The sequence below is a fragment of the Salvia splendens genome, chromosome 16, assembly GCF_004379255.2.
Source record: "Salvia splendens isolate huo1 chromosome 16, SspV2, whole genome shotgun sequence".
In the NCBI taxonomy this organism is placed as follows: Eukaryota; Viridiplantae; Streptophyta; class Magnoliopsida; order Lamiales; family Lamiaceae; genus Salvia; species Salvia splendens.
The window spans coordinates 13048697-13073240 of record NC_056047.1 but is presented as its reverse complement, the minus strand read 5'-3'; the positions used below and the strand labels follow the sequence as shown (position 1 = coordinate 13073240).

At 37.9% G+C, this 24544-nt stretch overlaps 2 protein-coding genes and 1 non-coding gene across 4 annotated transcripts; 1 reads left to right on the top strand and 2 right to left on the bottom strand.

The window, feature by feature from the left end:
- Nucleotides 1-1063: 1063 nt before the first annotated feature.
- Nucleotides 1064-9421, bottom strand: LOC121769735 (glutamine-dependent NAD(+) synthetase-like). Its single transcript, XM_042166480.1, has 13 exons — nucleotides 9006-9421; nucleotides 8273-8578; nucleotides 7571-7794; nucleotides 6762-6865; nucleotides 6461-6595; nucleotides 5564-5732; nucleotides 4180-4315; nucleotides 3382-3520; nucleotides 3059-3235; nucleotides 2584-2751; nucleotides 2239-2334; nucleotides 1633-1761; nucleotides 1064-1552 (listed from the first exon to the last, which is right to left on the bottom strand). Exons 1-13 carry the CDS (start codon nucleotides 9197-9199, stop codon nucleotides 1346-1348), a joined length of 2184 nt encoding a protein of 727 aa, XP_042022414.1. The 5' UTR covers nucleotides 9200-9421; the 3' UTR covers nucleotides 1064-1345.
- A 173-nt stretch (nucleotides 9422-9594) lies between these two features.
- TRNAG-CCC lies at nucleotides 9595-9665 on the bottom strand. The gene has a single exon. It is a non-coding gene; the product is annotated as a tRNA-Gly (tRNA).
- Nucleotides 9666-14137: 4472 nt separating this feature from the next.
- LOC121770064 (methyltransferase-like protein 17, mitochondrial) lies at nucleotides 14138-23328 on the top strand. Of its 2 annotated transcripts, none has more exons than XM_042166860.1 (12): nucleotides 14138-14357; nucleotides 14593-14858; nucleotides 15331-15404; nucleotides 15510-15604; nucleotides 16612-16715; nucleotides 16903-16986; nucleotides 18057-18158; nucleotides 18235-18318; nucleotides 18411-18506; nucleotides 18751-18827; nucleotides 22466-22554; nucleotides 22661-23328. In XM_042166860.1, the coding sequence occupies exons 1-12, from the start codon at nucleotides 14243-14245 to the stop codon at nucleotides 23038-23040; spliced, it is 1566 nt and encodes a 521-aa protein (XP_042022794.1). In that variant the 5' UTR covers nucleotides 14138-14242; the 3' UTR covers nucleotides 23041-23328. The 2 variants fall into 2 exon arrangements, with proteins under 2 accessions (XP_042022794.1, XP_042022795.1); XM_042166861.1 differs by having other exon boundaries at nucleotides 14145-14357; nucleotides 18078-18158.
- Nucleotides 23329-24544: the final 1216 nt, after the last annotated feature.

Below are 24544 nucleotides of genomic sequence, written 5' to 3'. Positions count from 1 at the left end.
CACGTCTCTCCAAGTACAATGGTGGTCCTCCACCTTAGCTGGCGTGCTTGGCTCAATCACAGTTGTAGCTCATGTGAGCTCTCGGATTGGTTCTTTTGGTGCAGCAGCCTTTGTCGTCTCTTTTATCTTTTCTGTCGCCTTGGCTCGTCTGGAGTTGATGACTAGTTTATCACGTGTAATCTCAGCATTGCAAGCAGCAGCTTGATCAACTTGGCATGCAGTGGCTTGATCGACAGCTTGATCAACTTGGCATGCAGCTTGATCAACTTGGCATGCAGCGGCTTGACCAACTTTGGTATCTCTTCCAGCTTGATCAACTTGGCATGCAGCGGCTTGACCAACAATTTGATCAACTTGGTATGCATCGGCTTGATCAACTTTGTTATGTCTTCCAACAACCTCAAACTCAATTACACTGCATATATAAATACTCCTATAACCAAACATGACTATGTATGTAATATGTTCACGGTTGTTTTTTAATTGAAAATGGGACGCCATTGTGGGAATCTTTTTTTGGTGGAATCAATATGAGATACGAGAAGATGTGGATTACTTTAATGAAGATGTGGACACACTTTAAAATGTGTCAAAAAAGAATCAAGTTGCATAAAAGCAATATAAAATCTTTTACCTATAGAGGGAATTGTGTTCTTTAATGATAGTACAGTCGTTTTTATTGGTATATGATAAATTTATAAAGCCGAACCATATGCACATTTATAAATATACTATTGCTAATAACATGTACACAAGACATTTAAAATAATGATGCACGCATGGTGAAAATAGGAGTATAATATTATTGGATAAAGAAGATGATATGATAACATACAATTAAAAACATGGTAGAATGAGTAGTGTAGTCTATATAATGGAGTGATATAAAATGAATAGTCAATTTATTCGGTAGCTTTTTGCGAGTTGCCAATCATATCATTTTCTAAAATTTTGTTTCAAAGCTTAATGCGGGTCGAGCTATAAATATCTTAATAATTCTTAGACAAAAGTTGTGGGTTGATATGCTGATTGATGTGGCTATGAATTGAATGAGAAGATCCAATCGATGGAAAATAATAGTCATAGATGAAGAAGTGTTTATTGCTTCGAGAATTATCACTCCTAGTGTTCTCTGTTTTTGATTCGATCACTAATCAGATCGACAGTCAGTCAAGAAAACATGGGGAAAGATTTGATTTTTTTTCAATGACGACATCTACCTCAAGTTAAAATTGACATTAATATACAAAGAGTCAAAAGGACCAAAAACACATAAATTACACCAAGCATCATGGCGGGGGAGAATCGATTGCGACTGAAATTTACTATAAGACTATGGCAAAATTTATAAGCCAACACTTGGATTGCCGGAACCTGCAGCTACGACACCCATGCCACCATCTGATCTGGGCCCCGATGCTTCATTTGCAATAACCACTCTATCACCATCCAACTGTCTCACAAGTTCATCTATCTTCCGGAATTGATATGGCCATCTTGCATTATATAGGAACTGGCGTAGATCAAACCTATTATCCTCCGGTGAGTAACTCTGCACAACGAATTTAGAGTCGACCAAAAAAATAGTTATAATCAACATACAAAACCTTCACTTGCTCAAAAATATAGTACCTCGGCGTGGTACGATGGAGTTAGAACTGTCATCTTGTGTCTATTGATCGAATAGTACTTGAAGAAATATTTCACTTTCTCAGCCACCTCGGCTGGGGTTAACTTTGTTCCCCATTTGTAGCAGAGATTCTTCCATTGATACCAGAAAATGAATCAACACGAGTAATGATTCAAACATACATTGCAGCGAAAGTAAATTAATTTGACAATCACCGGAAGAAAAAATAGTTTGAAGAAAGTCGACTTGCTAAGTATAATTAGAATCCTCATGCGAAACAGGAATACACATAATACAGCATCACTGTGCATGCAAATAAGTCCTAGCTTCCACAAAACTACGCATAAACTTTTGCAGATCTATTTCGAAATTGTTGCATTTCTACATATTATAAGTTTGATTTTCCCTGGCAATTACTTTCATAACTGAGCAGTTTGCAGAAAATTGTTGATTGCTAATGAAATTTTCTCGGTTGTCGGTAACTATGCTTCGTTATACTATCAACCTTGTTAATTGCACAAGACAGATAAGTGCATGTATGAAGATGGGTGAGCAGTTGTCAAGAGCAAAGTCGAAAGGTTATAACATAAACAGAGAGTAAAATAAACCTTAAACATGGATACGGGTCCACAGCGAAAGATCTTTCGCAGCCTTCCATATACCGAGAGTTCTTCATATGTCATTCCCATATCCACTTCGTCCAGCTGTGTTTAAACAAAATATATATTAGTCATGCACAATATCAGCATTTAACAGTAGCATACAAGGAACTTAAAACACAAAAACATTCGTCCTCCACATCTCTATGTTGAAGGACAATGGCTACATGCGAAAAAAACAGAATGACTAGAAAAGATAATACAGGATTAGAGAAAGTTAAAAGAAGGGGGGGTGAAAGATTGGAAGGAAAAATTAGCTTTGTTTGTCATGTTTATATCTATGTGAACAGATACCTGGCTGTAGTTGGATCGTATTGGCTCCAATTCAGCAGTGGGTGGAGCAGATTCAATTTCTTCCAATGAAGAGAAACCCAGATGGACAGCAGCCCATTTTAAAAATCTTCGCAAATCTTGCTTGCTGATGCTTCCAATAGGATTTATATCAGCAGAACTACAATCATACTGCATAAAAAAATCATGAGCACCCACCAAATCTCACGCTATAATGAATGGAAAAGTTGAATTCAGTGATGCTCAAGATCCAAGAGTGAAGTCAGCCAGTTTGAGGAGGCCAAAAGCTTGATAGACATTAGAAGTGAAACCAATCATAAGCTATAGGCAAAAAGTTGCCTGAATCTTTTATAACATAGTTTTAGTTTTTTTGTGAAGGTTCAAATTGACAAAATGATTTTGATAAGCATGCAACTATGAGTGCATATAAAGTAAGGATGACCTTGCCAAGAACCATGTATCATTAGACATGACGTACCTTTGTCAAGTAACCACGCAATCCTTCATCAACATTTGAGCTCCCTAAGACCAAATAAAAACCAGGTTTGTTATGAACCCATGGCAAGAGTGATGCTAGCATAAATGCTAAGACCATTCTGATTCGAGCTTGAATATTTTGCAGTCCCAAATTTTCAATATTAGAACCCCCATCTACCTGTAATAAAACAGTAATACAACAAGCAACTTCAATTATGGGAATCCTGCATATACCACAGCATAGATGTTGAGTCATATACTTACTCCTATATGAAATTATGATACAAGCAAAAATGTTGTAAATATCATGTGTTCAGATTTTACCTTGTATCGTGGTTGTTTTCCCGTAAGTGTCTTAAACAAAGAGAGTAGAGCAGAAACCACTCCATCTATTGAGACATCAAGATGCCATGACCCAATTTCTTCTGCAAGCACCTTTGCCCTCGTTCTTGTGGCATTAGAACTACAATAAATGAAAGTAAGTTAATGGTACAAAAAAATATCACAAAAAGAAAGTAAAAGTTAAATGACACATTCTGCCAGTGCCATAGAAGGATGTCAAAATAGACATCTAGAGTTGAAAAGTCAAAATTCTACACAACTTTACTTAGTTGAATGCTCATCAACAATTAATTGAGTATCATCCTATTCAGCTATAATAACAAAAAAAAATTCACAAGAAATGCTTCATGTTTCAAAGCTGAAGACAACCCAAAGAAAACTTGTCAAACTGATACTAAGGTCAGACTGGGGATGTTGATTTGTGTTTTGCAAATCATTAGTTTTATAGCTATCTCAGACTATGCAAACTGCAGAGGCCGCACATAAGCTTCAACAAGAATATTACACCATGTAATAGTTCAAAAAGGCATGAATTATCCCACCAAAGAATAAAGATAAGCTAAATAACTAGAAACTTAAACAGAGAAATGAAGATGAAACATTGAAAAATGATTCCACCCACACCAACAAAAGAAAATAGATGAAGTACTGCAAATGAACCAACCAGGATAACAACCAATAATAGAAAATCATCTCTCCCCTTGCGGAGATATGGTACATAAAATGCTAAAGACTAATAAGTCTCTCAAAAAGTACATAAAGCTGCTCATATAATCTCACCTATTTTCAGACCCCATGAAAACAGTGTAGAATATACGTTTGGCAAATTCTTTGCTGTCTGTTGGAAATTTCCCATCAGTATAATGGCCAATCCTTATGGCATCAGCTTTGACTTGTTCATCCTCCTCTGATATTGCTGAAGTAACAAACCTCACAATCAATACCAGTACACAAAAAGGAATGATATTAGGCCGTTTCTACACATGAGGATTGAATAAAGGCCTCATACAATCACATGCAATGTTACCTTTTCAAAATTATGTAGACCAAGGCAATTAAATAAGTTTTAGGCTAAACAGACAATTAAATGAAAAAGAGGGATCACCATTCCGTTGAATTCAAGAGGAAAAGGGTATAAAATATCAAATATATGCTGGCTCATAAAAGCCCCTTGGAGTTAAAGATGTACAGCATATTCGTATCTTCAGAAAGCAAACAAATTCAGAGAGTTAATTTAGGAGGGCGGATGAGTGCTAGAACCCTCATTATCACAAAAATAACATAGACGCCATAATAAGAACCCAAACAAAGGGCTGGAGGAGAAAATCATGCTCCAGATATATTATATGTTGAACTGATACTTCAGTGGTATCACAACCAACTGAACCAAGGAAATGAAAGGTCTTGTTTTCAAATCTTAACACTACCCATTTCTTCATGCAAAGCTCTGATGAACCAAAAAAAAATGTAACCAGCTTATACATGAGGGGGCATGTTGAAGATATATTTAGAAGTTAAAATGATACTGTTGGGTTACAAACTCATCCCACATCGGATGAGTGAGAGAAGTTGGAAGGTGTATATAATTAATGTCCAACCCCCAATTAGTTTGAGGCCTTTTGGGAGTGACCCAAAAACAAATCCGTGCGGGCTTGACCCAAAGCGGACAATATCAAACTAATGTTGCAGTCGACGATCCCAACAAGTGGTATCAGAGCCCAGGTGGCTATGGGTTGTGCCTGGATGAGCCCCGGTTAGGGTCTGGCCCTGAAGGACTCGGGTTAGAGTCTGCCTCATGATGACCCAGGGGCAGGGTTGGAACGACCCATGTTTGTGTCGACTGCGTTCCCGATGTGGTCTCGGTTTGAGGGGAGGTTTGTTGGGTTACAAACCCATCCCACATCGGATGAGTGAAAGAAGTTGGAAGGTGTATATAATTCCTGTCCAACCCCCAATTAGTTTGAGGCCTTTTGGGAGTGACCCAAAAACAAATCCGTGCGGGCTTGACCCAAAGCGGACAATATCAAACTAATGTTGCAGTCGACGATCCTAACAGATACTCCTCTCTATTCGCAACAGATTAGATGGGTGACGACTGAATCATTAATCCAATGAATACAGATCAACAAATTAATGGGGATGAAATTCAATAATAGAAAGTTACCTTTCACTACTAGCTGGCACATGCAACCAACTATAGCAGCAACAGATGAGCTATCTGCTCCACCTGAGAGTGGAAGTAAAAAACCGGATGCACCACTTCGTCTCAAATAATCCCACAGCCAACAGCCTGGCCCAAAAGCTATTTCTTCTTCAGGACAATGATATTTAATCTGAAAAGAATGAGAAGTCACTCAGCAAAATTTAACAAATGAAGCTACTATTGTTCTGGAGATTCCAATTGCACATACTGTTACTAACTAATTTTTTAAAAGAGGGGGTAAAAAAGCTTAGATCCTTGAATTCTAAAAGCAGAACATCAAGTAGAAAGTAAATAATTGATAAATGAAAGTATAATGGTGGCATATAAATAACCCTGCCAAGTATATTAATTATATTGATGCAAACACGTGAAATAAATGTAACTATGTAAGATGTGTATCGCCACTGCAATGGTTTTATTTTGGCTTCTCATACAGAGGCATCTATATTAATAGACAAATAGCAAAGAAATAAAGAAATGATTAAAAGATCCCATACATGATATGATCCCATGTTTTCTTAATGTGCAAGACGATCATAAGCGATGACTAGGCGGAAGTGGTCTTAGGTGCTCTTAACTTTCTTTTGAAGAAAACAGCGCATGCAAGAAGTAGAAGCCTCAAAGAAATGAGTAAAACAAGATTGGATTTGTAAGGTTTCTAATGCAAGAGGTAACCAATGAGTGAGGTTGATGCATAAATAAATGTTTTATCAAAGAGTTTTTCAGATACTGAAGTCATCCATCACATGAAACATGGATATTTGCTCTATATTACCTCCGTGAACTATCATACATGAATTTAGCACTGTGTTACCATTAGGATTGGAACGTTTTCTTGTCAAACCATTATTTCCTCACCTTAAGAGGACTTGAAAGCAGCATTTGGAGCGTAAAAGACTCACAAAGTCTATATGGTACTTCAATGGAGGAAACTTTTGGTTTGCAACTGGCTTGTTCCTGAAAGCTACTAATAGATCCCCTAAGGCTGGCAACCTGCAATGAGAATTTTCAGTAAATCAAATTATACAAATGATGTGATGAGCACCATTTATGATAACCAAATTCTGAAAGAATCTTGTTTTATTTTATGTAGTTTTCAATTCAGAATTAAGTAAATAACTTCCTCCAAGTCCTAACAAGAAATTGCAGTAGCACATACTGCATCTAGATCTACTTGAGCAACCACCATTTCCACATCCTTCAAGGAGAATTGTGAGCCTTGTGCAACCACATCACCGTTCACCACAATGCAGGAACATCCATCTGAATGTAAGAAGTTATCAAACAAGACTCCTCAAAATATAAATTATTTGCATCACAAGGAAAAGGAATGGACCATAATCTAAGCATTCCAATTTAGTAATGAGATCCAAGTGGTTCAATATACTGGTTCATCACAAACTGCGATACTTCTTGTGAGTCTAGATGATTCATTGTAATATATTGTCATAGTAATATTAGGATGGTGAGAGAAAGTTAGTAAACTTCCCGAGTCTTTCTTTCATCAAGCAAAAGGTTCCCAGAAAACACCGCATGACACCAAAGTTAACAGCTCCGGAATATCATAACACATGGAGTACTAAACTTAGGAATGCAATTATTACAAAGATTTCCACCTATTTTCCACGTTCAAACTTTGAGCAATCAGGTTGAGGATGACATATGGAGGAACAAAGTTTCATATCCACAATTTGTGACAATAAGAGAAATGGCTATAGAAAAGTTAGGTGTTAAGCTATCCCTTTATTTCAAAGATCAAAGTTTAAAGCAACCAGGTTGAAACTTGAAACTGAAAACTGGAGGGCCAAAATTTGCTGCATTTACATTTTAGTGATGCTTATAGTGAAAGCCCTGGCAGTACTAGATGTCTTAATTACTCCCTATTGTTTTAAGAATATAGATCAGATAAGCCGTAACAACAACCCATAGTATGAACTGTGGAAAAACAACTCACGCTGGGTCACCCACCATAATAAAGGCGGCTGCCGTCACATCCTTGTTGATTACTGTACATGTAAACTCCTCCACGGGTATTTGTAGCTCCAATAAAAGCTCGGAGACGAATATCAAGTTTACGCAATTGATGGTGACTTCCACTAGCATTCAGAAATACTTCAACGCCATTCAAGGCGAGCTCAGCGTGAGGGGGCATGGGACTAAAAAGTTCCTCGCAAACTTCAGCAGCAATGGCTCTGAGAAAGACAAAAAGTAAAGACAAAAAGTTTTAATGCTGTAGAATTTGTGAACAGTTTTCCAGATATCAAGCTCAAGTGTTCAACCATAGTTTGTATGCATGATTATAAACCTGATTCAGATTGTATAGCTACATAATGCATCAAAACAGGAGTTCCGGTTATTCCAAAAATGAAACTCATACTCGCAAAACCTGGTTGGTGTGACTAGAATTGATGTATACCATGAATCATCAGAGGCATTTGATAAAATAAACCTATATTTATGCTTCATCCATCTTTAGTTATAAAAGTTTAGATTAGAAATTAGAATTATATTCTTGAGCGCATTTCACAGAAAATAATGAGATAAATGAGCCAGTATAACGTTAGTATAAACGGACTAAAAATTATAGTATAAACGGACTAAAAATTATGGTAAGAGATCAACATCAAAAGTTAGAAAAAAAAATTGAGACTGGATGACATGATGACTTACACATCTAGGAACTGGATATATCCATAGCCGAAAGGCACTGTTGTCTGCAATAGAGCCTCAGATATATCACTTGGAAGCAGAAAGTCTTCAAGAGGCCCCTTTTGTTTCCATGCCGTAAACCACCTGAGCTCCCTGTAGTTTCCATCATTTGCCAGCCACATCTTTGGACGTATCATCACTATTTTTCTATTCAAGCATAGCACTTGACAATTGTAGCGCTCTGACCCTTTGATAACAGGCATACCGAAACTACATAATATGCCATCAGTCCAGTCATCTACTAATAATTCTTTTAAGCAGTCCCACCTGAAAAATGATTGTTCAACATGTCACAACAAAAGTAATGAAGGGGGACAGGTTTCTGCAAGTTGTATTTTGCTCGATGCCAAATCAATCACAATGTACCAAAACTATCTGAGCTTTACAAGAGCCAATTGATTGCATTTCAGGGATAAAGTTAGCTAATTGCATATTTACATTAGCATATTCTACTATGAACTCTTCCATAGCAGCATAGCAATTCAGAAATAACCAAACGATCTACTGCAAAACAGATTTAAACTCATCGGTACTGGTGCGCATAAAAAAAAATCATTTGACGATTTTGCATCACTTGAAATTGAATTTTGGCAGTAACTGAACACTTAATACGTCACGTCGATCATCAGTCCCCTGTTATTGTGTGAGTAGTTAAAAATCGGGAGCAAAAGCATAGAATAGAGGAGGCGCTTACGCGTGATTGAGAGTGTCGAGTTCGAGGAAATGGTCTTCGCAGCCATAGCCGGTGATTTCAAGCTCGGGGCCGAGGCGGATGACGGCTCCGGCGTCTTTGGCCCTAGAAATGGATTCCTTGATGTTCTTCATATTGCAATCGAAATCCATTGCCCATTGATTCAGGTTGCAGGTGGCTACCTTGAGAAGCCTCATTTCCCTGCAATTTGCTGGAAAAAATGTGAACGAGTAGAGAGAGTTAGAGAAAAAGGAGTGGGCGGAGAATATATGGCGTAGATTCGGATTGTCTTGTCTGGATTTTGGAGGTTGAGTTTGTTTATATATATGGAAAGAGAGCGGAAAATAAATGTTAGGTGTCGTGCGTGCGGGTGCGAATTGAAGAATTCGTGTCAATTGAAGAATTCGTGTCAGACTTCTTCTCCCATACTCACCCAACTCCCACAGTTAAATAGCCCCTGCTGCCTCCGCGAACACTTTTTTTTTAGCATGTCATTAAGTTATAACACCCACGCCTTGTTAAAATTATCAACTTTCAGATTTGCTTTCAATTATCATGATTAAAACAAAATCTACTCTCAATATCAAAACATTGCGCATCCGGGGAATCGAACCCCGGTCAGTACCGTGGGAGGGTACTATGATACCACTACACTAGATGCGCTTCCGTGATTTGTCCGGCTTGTTATATATATTTATATTCGGTCAGTACCGTTTGGTTTATCTTCCAAATAGCCACCTCTCTTAGAGCATCCCCTATAGCAACAACTTCCCCACATACTAGCACCAAGACTTCCCAAAAACACCTTCTCCCACGTCATAAGGACTTCCCACCTCACTGCCACATCACTAGGACTTCCCACTTCCACAATAGTGGACTAGTACTAGGACATCCCAACAACACAATTTCACATTTTTATACAGAATTTAATACGAAATTAAAAATTCGACACGAATACGAGGAAAATGCAATCATATTTTTATTATAAATTAAAAACATTAAAAAAGTACAATTAAAAAAACAATTACATCATAAATATCAACGTGCATTCTTCCGCGCCCACAACTCTTCAATTATATCCTGCTGGAGAAAAATATGGACTTCTTGTTGGCGCATGTCAGCATGGGCTTGGAGCCGCCCGGCGTCATCATGAGGTATCCCCATGTGTACATTGGCGGTGGCCACGCCGTGGCTTGGCCCGGTGGCATCTTCATTGGTCAAATCAGTTAGTTATGGACCTTCTTGTTCGACAATCATGTTATGCATGATAATATACGCGTACATGATATCAGCAATGCAGTCGTCATACCACAAACGGGTTAGACCCTTCACCGCCTCCCATCGAGCCTGGAGCACACCAAATGCCCGCTCCATATCCTTGCGCGCTGCCTCCTGTCGGCTCGCAAAGTAGATCTTCTTATCTTCGGGCAGACATCTGATCGTCTTCACAAAGACGGGCAACCTAGGGTATATCTCATTCGCCAAATAGTAGCCCATATGATGCTGGTTGCCGTTGGCGACAAAACTGATGGCCGGACCAAAGCCCTAGCACTGCTCGTTGAAAAGGGGCGACGACTGGAGGACGTTGTCGTCGTTGTTCCCTCCGGCTACCCCAAAACATGCATGTCAAATCCAAAGCCGATAGTCAGCTACGGCTTCGAGGATCATCGTCGGATTCTTGCCTTTGAAGTCGGTCGTGAAGGGGCTAGCAGCGGAAGCGTGCATTCAAAACGGATCACATGAATTTGATCTATTTAGCAGATTATTTAGACAAAATCTATTCGCGTAATTATCACATGTATCATGCTCAAAACTTGAATTAAAACATGCTTTAGCACATAAAATCCCTAAAACATGCTTACTACGGAATTAGCCAATTTACCTTGTTGATTCTATCAAGAATCGATGATGGCTTGCTCCGTCTCCACGTGAAGATCTTCAATACAAGACCTCGGATCTTCTGACTGGTGTCCCGGACTATACGCTGATATTTGTGTGGGCAAATCTCACCAACGTACTAGGACTCGAATAATGGAAGACAAAACTCAGCTCACGGAGGAGGCACAAATTTCGAGCTCTCTCTTTAGAGGGGGACGAAAATTTTGATAATAAATTGTTATGTTTTCTGTCTCCTTTATTCTCCTATTTATATAAGTCACATATTGGGCCCAGTGAGGGATCTAAGGAAGAATTTGGAACAGGCCTCACCCAATTAGCTTTTTACTAATTAAATTGAACCCACAATTTAATATAAGCTTATATTGGAATATTACGAGCAGCCACTACAGAAGTAATATTGCACTGCCTTCCAAATCCGAAATTACAAGTATTCCGGGTTTCCTTTAATTGCATTTGATTCATTTCCCGCGCTTAAGAAGGAAACATCCATTAATCAATTAATGTCTGCTATAGACTTAATTAATTAACATATTTCGAATTCCAAGAGTGGACTTAGCAAGAAACTTTTATTTATTATTCATAGAGTAATCAAACTCCAACTAGCTAGGTTCCGAATAATAAAACCTCGTTCCGAGCTCCTCTTGTGGATGTTATCAAACGAGACTCTCCTCGTGCACGTTTCAACATAATAGCAATCCTAGCACCTCTAGATAATGATCACCACTACCCAATATACCTGGATCGTTGAGTTACGAAAAACCCGCACCTTTGGTAAGTCAAAGTAGTGGATCCTCAATATCGTATGCTCAATGCTAACGTACATTGATTAAGAAATTAATTTTCAAGACCTCATCTTTCAGTAGATAGCATAAAGACTCGTCTTGCTGTTAGATCCATTCAGTGCTATACCACACTAACGTCATCTTATTTCAATAAGGTTTAGAAATAATCGGACTGACATTGCAACCTTTCGCGATAGGTAGCCTAGGCCTATCTAGGTTGTGAAATTCTTATTTTTCTTTGTTTAGAACTGACCGTGTTACCTTAAATTGGACGACGCCCACAACCGGTCTACTAAAACAAAGACTTAGACTTTGTTACGTTTGCTCATACATTTAAATATGTAATAAACAACCATTAAATGTAAAACATAACAACATTATGACAAAAATAATCTGTTGCATTTATTGGAAAATAACCATTAGAGTTTTACAGTATCCAATCACTCGAAAGGTGATTTCTAGTATACAAAACCCTAACAGGTTGTGTAGTGACCCTTCCAGGCGGTAGGACAGTTCTTCCACTCCTGATGCATGCAATCTATACTCGAGGTCGTTGCCGACTACCGGCTATGGATCTAGCATGCGTACTTTGGGGTCCCCGGATCGAACAACGACATAAACGTGCTCCACCAATCCGACCTCTTCGCCGAAGTTTTGGATGGTAAAGCGCCGACCATCAACTTCATCGCTAACAACCGGCGGTATAAAATGGGGTACTATCTTGCCAACGACATCTAGCCGCAGTGGCCAACTTTCGTGAAGACGTGCAACAGGTCTGTGAATGCAAAGCAGACTCTTTTTGCGCAGAAGCAGGAGGCTGCTCGCAAGGATGTGGAGAGGGCGTTCGGGGTTCTCCAAGAGCGCTTCAACATAATCAAAGCCCCGGCTCGTACGTGGTTCATGGAGAGTATGGTCGACATCATGTATGCGTGCATAATCTTGCACAACATGATTGTCCAAGACGGAGGACCTGAGGCGGGAAATTGGTTCGACCCTGAAGCCCCCAGAAGCTCTACCGCAAGTAGTCCGCCTCGCAGTGGAGTGCATCCGTCTATACAAGAACGGTTGTTTATTTGGGCAAGGACACGTGACTCTACCACCCACTCCCAACTCCAAGATGATCTAATGGAGCACATTTGGGCAAAATTTGGCGAAGGAAATTATTAAATTATGTATTTTTAATTTTTTTAGGATTTTACGAATTTTATGTTGTAATTTTATTTTATTTAATGAAGTGTGTTTTTATTAATTGAATGTGTTGGAAATAAAAATAAAAAATGAAATTGAATGAATAGTAATTTATGAGACGGTTAAGGGACGGATAAGAGATGAAGGGTTGCATATTCTGTCCCTTAGTTAAGAGATGAAGTAAAAAAGTACAGTGGGGCCATGAACGTTTATTTTTTAAAATGTCAAGTCAATATAAATGATTATTTTCTAAAATGTCAAGAATGCAACGGTACTATTTTAATCCATATGCACAAATTAAAAGAGATACTAATCTAAATATAAAATATTAAATATTAAACAATATATTTACCATTTGATATAAATATTAAACAAATATTTAAAACATAAAAAATCCGTAATCAAATATAAATGCCGACGCTTCTCCATGAACCCAATATATATATTTAACAAAAAAAGTGCCGCCTCTTCTACAGAGCCGCAATCCTTCAAGCGAGAACTGAACACTACCCCAATCTCTAAAACACAAATCTCTTTCTCCTATCTTCTTTTTTTAATTTGTACCTTTGATTTTCTTTTGCTTGATATTGAAAAAGAGTTGCTTGGCTTTGGGAGTATTCTTGGTGTCTTTTTATTTCAAAAATTAAGGTTAGAATTTCTGTTTCTTGTTGGTGGAATTAATTTCATAAAACTAACAATAAATTTCAGAGAATTCAATCTATGTTCAATTTTATTGTAGAGATTTTGCTGCTTCTTTATCTCCTGCCAAGTTCAAAAACATATTTTTCTATTTTACCTTCTCTTTGACTGACATCAAAATAGGAAAATGCATAATACTTTCTCATTTACCTCTTACTTTAGAGAAAAGAGGTAAACTTGACGGTTATAATACTTTGCCTTCCCATTTACCTCTCCTGAGATGCTCTTATAAGAGATGAGAGTTGTGTATCACCGAAAATGAACATAAAAATGCAATGAAAAATGCTACTTTTACCTTCCCACTTAAATTGACATATTTTTAATAAGAAACTAAGTTATTTTATATTATTTCCTCTCTATATAACCTACTCCTACTAAACATCGTTCATAAAATCTGGATCGACAATGTTATCTCCAATAAAAAAAGTAGGGCTTTAGAAGCCCAAATTCACCTCGGGCTAACCTGTGATAGTATGGACGTGTTTAAACAGATTTGTAGGCTGTACCCAATAAAGCCAGTGATCTGAAACTCGTGATCGTGAGCTTAGACTGTTTAAAGTCGCGTTTCTTCATTTTAATAGAAGGTTCACCCTTATTAGACGACTTTGCATTGAACCCTACGTTTTTGCCGCCTTAAACCTCCGGCGCCGGTGGCTCGCGACCAATCGCAAAATGGCAACCCTACCAAGATTCACAGCCGAGACGCTGAAGCTCGCCGCTAAACAGTCTCAGCGCTGCCACGTCGTTTCAGACCGTCTCCGCACTGCCATAGAGAACTACCTCCGAGGTATAATGTTCACTGTGTTGCACTTCTCCTTGAGATCTTTGCTATTGCACGGTTCTGGAGGAAAATCATTAATGGATTTTCGTCTAAAAATTTCTAGTACTTATTTCGTAATCGGACCACTACCAACAATGTTAGAATTGATGCATGCTTTATGGAAGGAAAATGATGTGGAATTATCGTTTATAATGCATTTTAGTCCGTTCATGAAAATGCTAAGGCGAAATTTGTGTTCCAGAGCAAGAATTTCTCAATATGAGGCAGAAGGTGCTAAGCTTGTCCCGCTCGTTCACTGGAATCAAGGAAGCGAACTTGCTCCTCCCTAGCTCAACCTCAAAGGAGCTAGTGGAAGATCCGTTGAAGGCTATGGAACGCTCACAGCGGTGGAAACTCTCCACTGCATATGGAGATGCTGGTCTTAGATACCAAGAAGATCAAGCCATAGCATATGTTGCTTCCCGTATGCCTGCAATCTACTCGGCTCTCTTCCGAGTTCTCAGTGAGGTAAAGAAGCAAGTGAGCATAGCCATGGTGTGTGTCTTTTTAAGCTTTGACCTGGGGCCTGGGCATGTCTATGTCTACTCGGTATTTGTAATTTGTTGTTTTGAATATGCATCCTTCTCTTTTCTAGTGAATTATGTGGATTTTTGCCAGAATCTCATACTAGTTTGCTAAATTTTAGTGAAATGTTCTGAACATGTGATCTTCGGTTTAAACGTTTCCAGGATTTGTGTCAAAATGTCCTTCCCGTCCCTGTAAATAGCTGTTTAGAAGTGTCTTTGTGGTGATTTTTATTAAATAGTTCGCTTAATTTTTTTGTAAAAGTTTTTAGAAACATAATTTTATTTATTAGTATTGTTATTTTGTGAGATATGGTTCTTAGAGAAAAAATAAAGTGTTGTATCCCTGAAAATCTAATTCAACCTCTAACGGATGAGAACTATTATCCCTAATTAGAATTTGATGATGGTGTTAGGTGAGAAGAAGAGTTCCTGATTTTGCTCCAACTAAAGTACTAGATTTTGGGGCAGGAACTGGTTCAGCACTGTGGTGAGCCTGTTGAACATGTTTCCTGGGTTTCACATGATATATGCCTATATTTATATCGTCGGTGAACTGGTTTTGTTTTTTTATTGTGCTTATTCAATTTTGTAGGGCGATGATGGAGGTTTGGCCTGGGTCTTTGGAGCATGTTAACTTGGTGGAACCATCACAATCAATGCAAAGAGCAGGATTAGGTCTAATTAAAGGTATAATGTGAGGACACTTGGTCTGTATACTGCATATTGAAACATGTGTTATTTACTTTGACCTTTTTTTGGGGTGGTATGTGTGTGTGTATGTGTGGCTGGGGGGGGGGTGTGTCCAATGTTGGGGTGGTAATTATCTTTTCCGGTATGTGAACTTTGAGGCAAATGACCTTAATCTTTCTTTTTTATCTTGTTCTCAATAATGAGGGATGATTTGAAAGAATCAAATATATCTCTAGAACTGTTGGTCTTAGAAGCAAAAACTAATTGGTTCTTCTTCATTGACTTCCATGGGAATCCCGTACCAAACTCAAACGTTGATTGGTGTTCATAATTTTGCTTCTACTTTGGAGCTGTGCAGCAGTTTTTGGTTATGGATTCTCTGCCTTTTTTTGCTTTGATTGTTTTTTGAATATTCAGTTTGTGGTCATGGGTAATAGTAATGTACTAATGTATGGCATCATCCACAGGAAAAGTGTAGAAGTAATTGAGTAAAAGGACGATCTTGGGTCAATATGCAATTGTGTGCTTGTGAGTTATGGAGAATAGAGATGAAGTTTGTCCACAGTTTCTAGTTTGAATGAGAATTTCTAGTTACACATCTATAATCTATTTGATCATAATCATTTTCTTTCTTGGCATATGCTGCCATTTACAAGTTAGTACTCCTACCAACATTCTCTTATGTTTTATATTATTTCTCTTGACCTCTCTAAAATCTGAGCACCAAGTCAACAAAGGAGTGGATTTGGAAGTTGGGACAAGGTTTTGATATGCATTGCTTGTGTATTAATGTAGTTAGTCTCTAACTTTTTGTGGTCTAACTGTTGATGTTCTGAACTTGCATCCTTGTGTTTATTTTCTTAAAATTTTAATCAGCACTCTTCCCATTTTTGAAGACACTTGCACTTGACCTCATTTTGAATATCAGTTAAGCTCAATAGATATTGTGAAACAAATCTTTGGAATACTCCTGAGTTGTTTTTTGTGTTGGGTAATGAATGCAGATTTAAAAGAATTGCCTCAAATCCAAAGCTACGATAGCCTCCAGTCACTGACTAAAAATATAAGCAAAAATAAGTCTGGAAGAAAACATGATTTGGTCATTGCCGTAAGTATCTTTTTTTTACTTTTTTGCTATTTTATAAACATTCTCTGTTTTGTCGTTTAAATGCTTCTCAATATCATCGAGCTGCTACACTATGTTAGTTACATGCTGATTTTTTGTAATTATCAATTTGTGCTTATTATGTGAATCTCATGGTTTAATATAAAATATCTTTTGCTATCTCACAAAGTCTTACGTGCTTGGAGAGATACCATCATTAAAGGACAGAATCACTCTGGTGCGCCAGCTCTGGGATCTCACAGAAGACATCTTGGTAATTTTCTCAACTTAATGGTTGGCGTGTTACATTTAGTTAACTTTATCTACTTACATTCTTATTAACATGCATTGAGGTGTGTCATTTCTAAAGTTGCATGTTTGTGTCAAAAACAGGACACTTTGTTAGATATGACCTGAAACTACTATCCTTATAATTTTTTCAGATTTTAGCCATATTGCATGAATGTAGTGGGGACCATAAACAGTAGAAATTACCTGATTGTCGTGAGATTAGAACTCAATCAGAATTCATATACAGCATTGTTTTTCAAGATTAATTTCTTTTGTGGATGTAGGTTGACCACTCTTTTCTTAAATTCAGATTTAAAAGCAACATACATGTTGTTAGTGTCTTTGAACTTAATCCACCAACTGACCCTGACAGTACCCACTGGTCCGGACAATGTGTGCAAGCATGGACTCAAAAGCATAACTCTTAGGGCTGAGAGGGTGGTAATTTAACTAGAACATTTGAGATTTCTGAAAGGGAAAAAATATATATATAGGCACGCCTCTTTAAGATTGAACTTAAATAAACTACTCCCTCCGTACCACAAGAGTGTGCACTTTTGGTTAGGCACGTATTTTAATGCACAATTGGTAAAGTAAGAGAGAGATAGAAAGAAAAAGTGATCAAAGTATTGTTAGTGGAGGTTGGGTCCCACCTCTTTAAGAGGAATAGGAATTTCCAAAATTAGAAAGTGCATACTCTTGTGGGACGGAGGGAGTATTAAAGAGCCAAAGACGCGTGGGTGGTTATTTAATTATGAAAGCAACTTTTGACAATAAGCATACAACTAAGCATAAGGTGGAACTCTTGCAAGTAGAACCAAATTTACGAAAAAAAATCCCCCCTTTTAATACTAACTGAATAAACTGATTTAATATTTTTTTTATTTTTTTCATTTTGGTTTTGTTATTCTTATTGTATCCACGACTATCTTTATTATTTGGCTGCTTTCGCTCGTGATGTAATTTCTCTTGTATCTGCACCTCCTCTGCCTCTTCTAAAAGTTTTCTGTCTATTTGTTTGATGAAAGTTTTCTGTTAACTCATAGATCATAGTTTTTTTGCACTGTGGATCAGGTTTTGGTGGAGCCTGGAACCCCCCAAGGATCAAAAATTATATCCCAAATGCGATCCCACATCTTGTGGATGGATAATAGGGTACATAATGGTTGTTTTTTCTGGAATCCTTTTTTTTGTGGTTTATTTCTGATACGAATGTGCTTTTGCTCCCCAGAGAACCCGGAAATTGCAGAATGCAGCCAAGAGAGCTTCTAAAGATATAATGACACTAAAAACTGGTGCATTTATTGTTGCTCCCGTGAGTAATGGAGTTGATGTTTCATATGCTGCAGCTTACGTAACCAGCTAGATTGATTCTGAATGATTATGAATTCATGATTTTTCTTGCAGTGTCCGCATGATGGACCTTGTCCATTGCAGAATACAGAGAAATACTGTCATTTTGTCCAGCGCCTGGAGAGGACACCGTCTCAGCTATTATACAAGGTTTTTTTTTTGTGATAACTCATGCTATAGCACCTTGCACTTGTACACAAGTCTCTTACAATCCTTCATGCGCTGACTTGGCTGTTAGTATGCAACCAATTAATTAGTCCGTGAGCACTGTCCTTATAAATTTGCATTTTCATTGTCCTCTTAGTATAGTAGAAATTTTTCATTACTGACCAAACTTATAATGACTGGGTATGGAAAATACTTATAATTTCTTAAATCTGTAAAACTTCTGCAGCGATCCAAGGGTCCTTTACGTGGCTTTGAAGATGAAAAGTTTTGTTATGTTGCTTTTAGACGAGGAACAAGACCAAGGTTAGTTTTTCTTTCTAAGTAAGATTTGGTTTTCTTGAAACTTCATAAGTAAGATGTGTTTTTAGGTGTTATCAAGCAACTACATCAATAAAATAAATACTAATTAGAATAAACATAAATTGAAAAAATATAGATGATAATAATAATTTGAATCTGCTCATAACATTAACCCTTTGAGAATTGGTGCTGGTAACAATAACCTTTGAGAATCGGCGCTAAGTGCTTGAGAACAGAAATATGGTGTTCTCTTTGGTTGATTCATTCAGAACCCCTTTTCATATTTGATATTGTTTTTGAGGCTCCCTTAACTGGTTTAAACCTCCGGAATGGATCATATTCAAAACTACAAGTTGCTCTAATGGAATTGGAGAAAAAATTGAGAGGTTAAAGAATGGATATGAGGTCATCCTGGCAGAGTTGGTTTGGCAAAGATCGACCGGATGGCTTAAGTTGAAGTTTAATAGCGTCAGCCAACTGGTGTGGGTATTTTGTGTTATGGGAGTTGCTTCAAAGGTGGTCTCGATGTGAGAGTCCACGTCGTGGGGCAACTATGAAACCACCTAGCGCAAACCAGTGTTGTCAAAAACGCGCCTGGGGCTCGGGTCGCCATGATCGAGGCCGGCTTCGCCCCAACATGGGTGAGCCGAGTGAGATACGTGGGGCGCCGTCGTGGCACGCTCTGGGCGGTCGGGGCGCGCTCGGAGCGGTCGGGGCGACTGGAGCGACTGCTGGGGCGACGATGGCCGTGAATCTGTTTTGTGTAGAGGGAGGAGAAATATGACTTATTTTCCTTTTTTAATACTAGTACTTTTAATATGGAGTAATCTTTTGATAAAATCGAGGCATTCCACCGCTCTTTGCCCATTAAATCATTCCAACTTTTTACTTTTCCTCTTTTCTATACTTCAACTTTTTACTTTTCCTCCTTTCTATACTGCTATTAATTTATTATTTCTTCCAATCTTCCAAAATGACTCTATTATAAAATCCATTAATTAAATATTATAATAAGTATTTATATTATAGTGAATTATCTTTAATCATTATTATTACTAATATATAAATAATAAATAATTTTGCGCCCCGGTTCCCCATTGCCCCGCGACCCGGGGTCCAGCCTCATTGCCCCGGACCGACCCGCGACCCTAACAACACTGGCGCTAACACATGATGTGGGAAAATGAGCGACAGTGTGGGATTTAGTCCTACTACCATCTTGAGATTGATGGCCAAGCTGAGGTACTTAGTTATATGCAGGGAGGTCCATATTTGTTGTTCTGCTTCATCGCCTCAGCACAAAAAGACATGGAGTTTGTGGATACCATGAGCCAGTTTTGCTTTAATGGTTAACACAGGATACCATTTAGCCACATGAAGAATCTTAGTTTTAATTATCCATTGTCAGCCACCACTGACTGTGGTGCAGGCGATGCACAGGCTGGTATCGAAGAGTTGGGAAACCTATATGCATTGGTTTGCCAATTGAGTTTTACACTTCAACTGGGCTGCATGGTGAAGTCTAATTGCTCACTGGCAATACCTGTCCTTTGTGGTTGGGGTTAGGGTGTTTGTTAATTTGACCTACCATAGCTCGCACTATGAAGAATATGATATGAAGCTCGCACTGCTTTTCATCGTGCGAAGACATGCATCTACCTTGTTTCTCCATGTCTCACAACTTAAGCATGTAAATAGGAACCTTGAAGTTATCCCAACACTGCTTGCTGGCTTGACAATGGAGGAATTGTGATTTGAACTAGGTATTGCAGTACTGCTCGGCAGGGGATTTGAGTTTGCTAGTTCACGGTTAGGTGGCCCAAGCATGGGGAAGATGAGGCAACCTAGCTAGACGAGGGTATGCAAGTTATTGTTTAGCATAAGTGGCTGTAAAAGCTTGGTGGGAACCTTGAAGGAACCGTAAAATTGTTTACTATTTGAGTTGCCTGAGGATCTTTCTCGCAGATCTAGCTCACCATATATGTGCTGGCTGTACATATGCTTTCACCGAAACTAGTGCAGAGATCAGAGGGATTTTTTATTTATTATGGCTCCAATTCTGATCTTCGGGACTATATCCTAATGCCTGGTTTTGGCTTGGATGGATGAGTTGCCTGAGGATCTTTCTCGCAGATCTAGCTCACCATATATGTGCTGGCTGTACATATGCTTTCACCAAAACTAGTGCAGAGATCAGAGGGATTTTTGATTTGTTATGGCTCCAATTCTGATCTTCGGGACTATACCCTAATGCCTGGTTTTGGTTATTGGATGGATGAGTTGCCTGAGGATCTTTCTCGCAGATCTAGCTCACCATATATGTGCTGGCTGTACATATGCTTTCACCGAAACTAGTGCAGAGATCAGAGGGATTTTTTATTTATTATGGCTCCAATTCTGATCTTCGGGACTATATCCTAATGCCTGGTTTTGGTTATTGGATGGATGACAACCTTCGAAATCACCAAGCTGGGTTCTCACAAGAAAACCGTCCAACTATCTCTCTTTTTTCACGAAAATATTCTGATAATTATGATCTGAGTTATGTTTATTTGGAGAGAGATTTCAATTATGAAATAATATAGTGAGCTAGGCCAGAGCCTGGTCTCAAAATGCGATGCATATTATGGCTCCTGAGCTTAGTGGGCCAATCTAGAGATCGAATACAAGGAAAAAGATGGCCTCTAGTGGTCCTAATTCCCTATGTTCAGCCTAGAAAAATAAATCAGCCTAGAACATAAATGTATTCAAGTCTCTATAATCCTAGAATATAAATCAGCCTATAAATGTTAATTAATTCAACTAGGGAATTAATATTGACTTATCCCTTTATTACCATAACGATTCATGAGCTGGGACTTGTATTACTCTTATCTGTCCCTCTTATTTAAGATATCGAATATCTGTTAGTTAATTCATTAGAGTTTCTGACAATCATAAATTCTTTAGTCAGTAAGACTCAACATTATTGTCGTATCTGCAGGGTTTTATGATAAACATTTTGAGCTCCATATGAGGATGTTATCAACCTGAAATGGATACCCAGAAACCTAATATAGGCAACTAGGTATCACATAAGAATTTTGTTTGTCTGTCATCCAAAATACAAAGCATATTGAGTTATTAGTTTACCGTTAACACAGTAAGTTAAAGTGACATACTGACATGTGAACACATCTGAGACATTAATAGGGTTTAGGTCACTGAACATTGGTTCTCTACTTTGTTTACAATAGAAGAACACGTCTTCCTGTGATCATGGCACTCTCAAATGGTTTACTCTCATTCCTGTTACTGCATGTAATAAATACAATACAACTTTTGTTCTGTTGGGTGGTGATTGGTGACTTGGAGTAAATATGTCTCTGTTCAGGGATGCGCTAAGTTTGTTGTGCTGTTTAGCCTTTCTTGAGTTGTTTTCAATGTTAAGATTATCTGATAATAAATGCAGGATGAAGCTTTTCAAATCAGTTATTTTAGTCAAATATCTATGTTTCCAGCTCTTGTATACGTGATTACTTGGAATGTTCTGCTGTTTATTTAATTTTCCCTTCTCTTTTGTATGGACATAGTATTTGTTAATTTTTTTTGGACATGCATCTTAATAGTAACACACCCGAATTCTTTTTATTTTTTCACAGAGAAGCTTGGCCTCTTGATGGTATGAAGTTCGAAACATTGAATGAGATGCAAGCTAATAAAATACCAGAAAATTTGGAGATCGATGTGGGTGAGTGCCTCAAATTTGCTACAAGGATTACATTATTGCTGAAATGTTTTATTTTACTTACTCTGCTCTATGTGCACCCTGTTGAACCAACATTGTTTATTGTCAGAGAGCCAATTTGATAGTGAAGAAGCCGAGAGCGACAAGTATGAAGAAGATGCTGACATTATGGATTCAAACGATCAAAAGTTATCAGATGCAACTACAGTGAATGGTAGTGGTGCTGAGAGTGTCGAGGATGAAGAAGAAGCAGCTAGTGCGGATCTTGGAAGTGGCTGGGGGAGAATTATTTATATGCCTTTCAGGCGGGGCAAAAGAGTCGAGTTGGATATATGCCGATCCACCAACAGCGAGGGCACAGAGGGCTCCTTCGATCGGGTTGTCATCACACAAAGTAAGAACCCTAAACTGCATCATCAAGCCCGACGCTCTATTTGGGGCGACTTGTGGCCGCTTAGGAGTGAGAAGAATTCCAAATATTTCATGTAGATATGGGAAAAAAGTAATCCGTGCAATACTCTTATGCTATGTTATTGGGCTGTGGTATTGCAGAAATTAGTAAATGTACCAACACATCTACATGTAGCAATGCACTCTCCATATGCATATTTCGACAGTTGTTTCAGCAAATATGTATATCGACAAAGAAATTTAGACATAACATGCTGCTACATATTTGGAATTAGATCACGGAGTTGGGATCCTTTTACAAGGAGACTTGACTTTAAAAGTTATAAGGATAAAAGTACCAAGTTATATGTCATATCTTTTGATAAATTCTTTTTTGCTTGTGTCAGCTCGTTTAATTTTTGGTATTTTATGTAAATCCTTGTATAAAAAGCCCCTATCATCACAATGAAATATGTGATGATTATTGTTATAATACTAAACTCGAAATTAAGAATATAAATTAGTTCCTATCAAAATAAATTTGTGACTGCCTCTGAATTACTAACTATTACTGAAAAAAGGAGAAATACAACTTAGTAGGAAATCAACAGTTTATGATTTAAAAAATATACCACATCTGTCTGCAAAAATTGGTTTTATGTTTTCATTTCAACCCGTCCACCAAAATTAGTTGCATACTAAAATGAAAAGTTTCTCTTGCTCAATTTTATAGTTCCTACTTTATCAATTTTGCACTAAAACTCAAGCCATTCATCAAGGAGATTATTTTTGATGCACAAGTATATGATAATTCAAGATATATAGTGCCAAAATAACCTATGATTGAAGTGTTGCACCTATTGTGACACTTGAAAGTGTCGCAGGCAGCATGTAAGACTCCTCTTTGTGCAATGTGGAGTATAAAATAACAAAATACCTTTAGTCTTTAGAAATAACTCACTCTACTCTGTTAATGAAATGATGTTACATTTTGTCATTTTGACATGTTTACATTCCATTACTTCTTTGTTCCATAAAAGAATCAAAATGAAATTATTAAATAGAAAAGAAATGTAGAAATGTTGTAGCAGCCCCCCAGCCCAGTCAGTGAGTGTGACACATGAGTCACGTGATTGCTGTCTTAATGATTCCCATGCTATAGGAGTATCAGCTCAACATTCATTACTCACATGGGGCCGCTTCGATCTTCTTAGGCCATCCACAACGCTGTTCCTATACCGTTCCTAAACCGTTCCTTAAACCACTATTTGAGGGCCCCACTGTACTTTTTTACTCCATTCCTTAACTAAGGAACGGAACCTGCAACCCTCGTTCCTTAACCGTTCCTTAACCGTTCCTTAAATTACTATTCATTCAATTTCATTTTTTTTAATTTCAACTCAATTCAATTAAAAAAACAAACATTTGACGCATTTGTTCATAAGGATCCATTAGTTTGATTAAATTTGGGAGAAGGAAAATAGAGTTGATTTGAGATGAAAATTGGGGTGGAAATAGAGAGAAATAGATGTGTGTTTGTGATTGAAATGAGTATGAAATAGGAGTATTTATAGAGTAAATAAATAAATAATAAAAAAAAAAC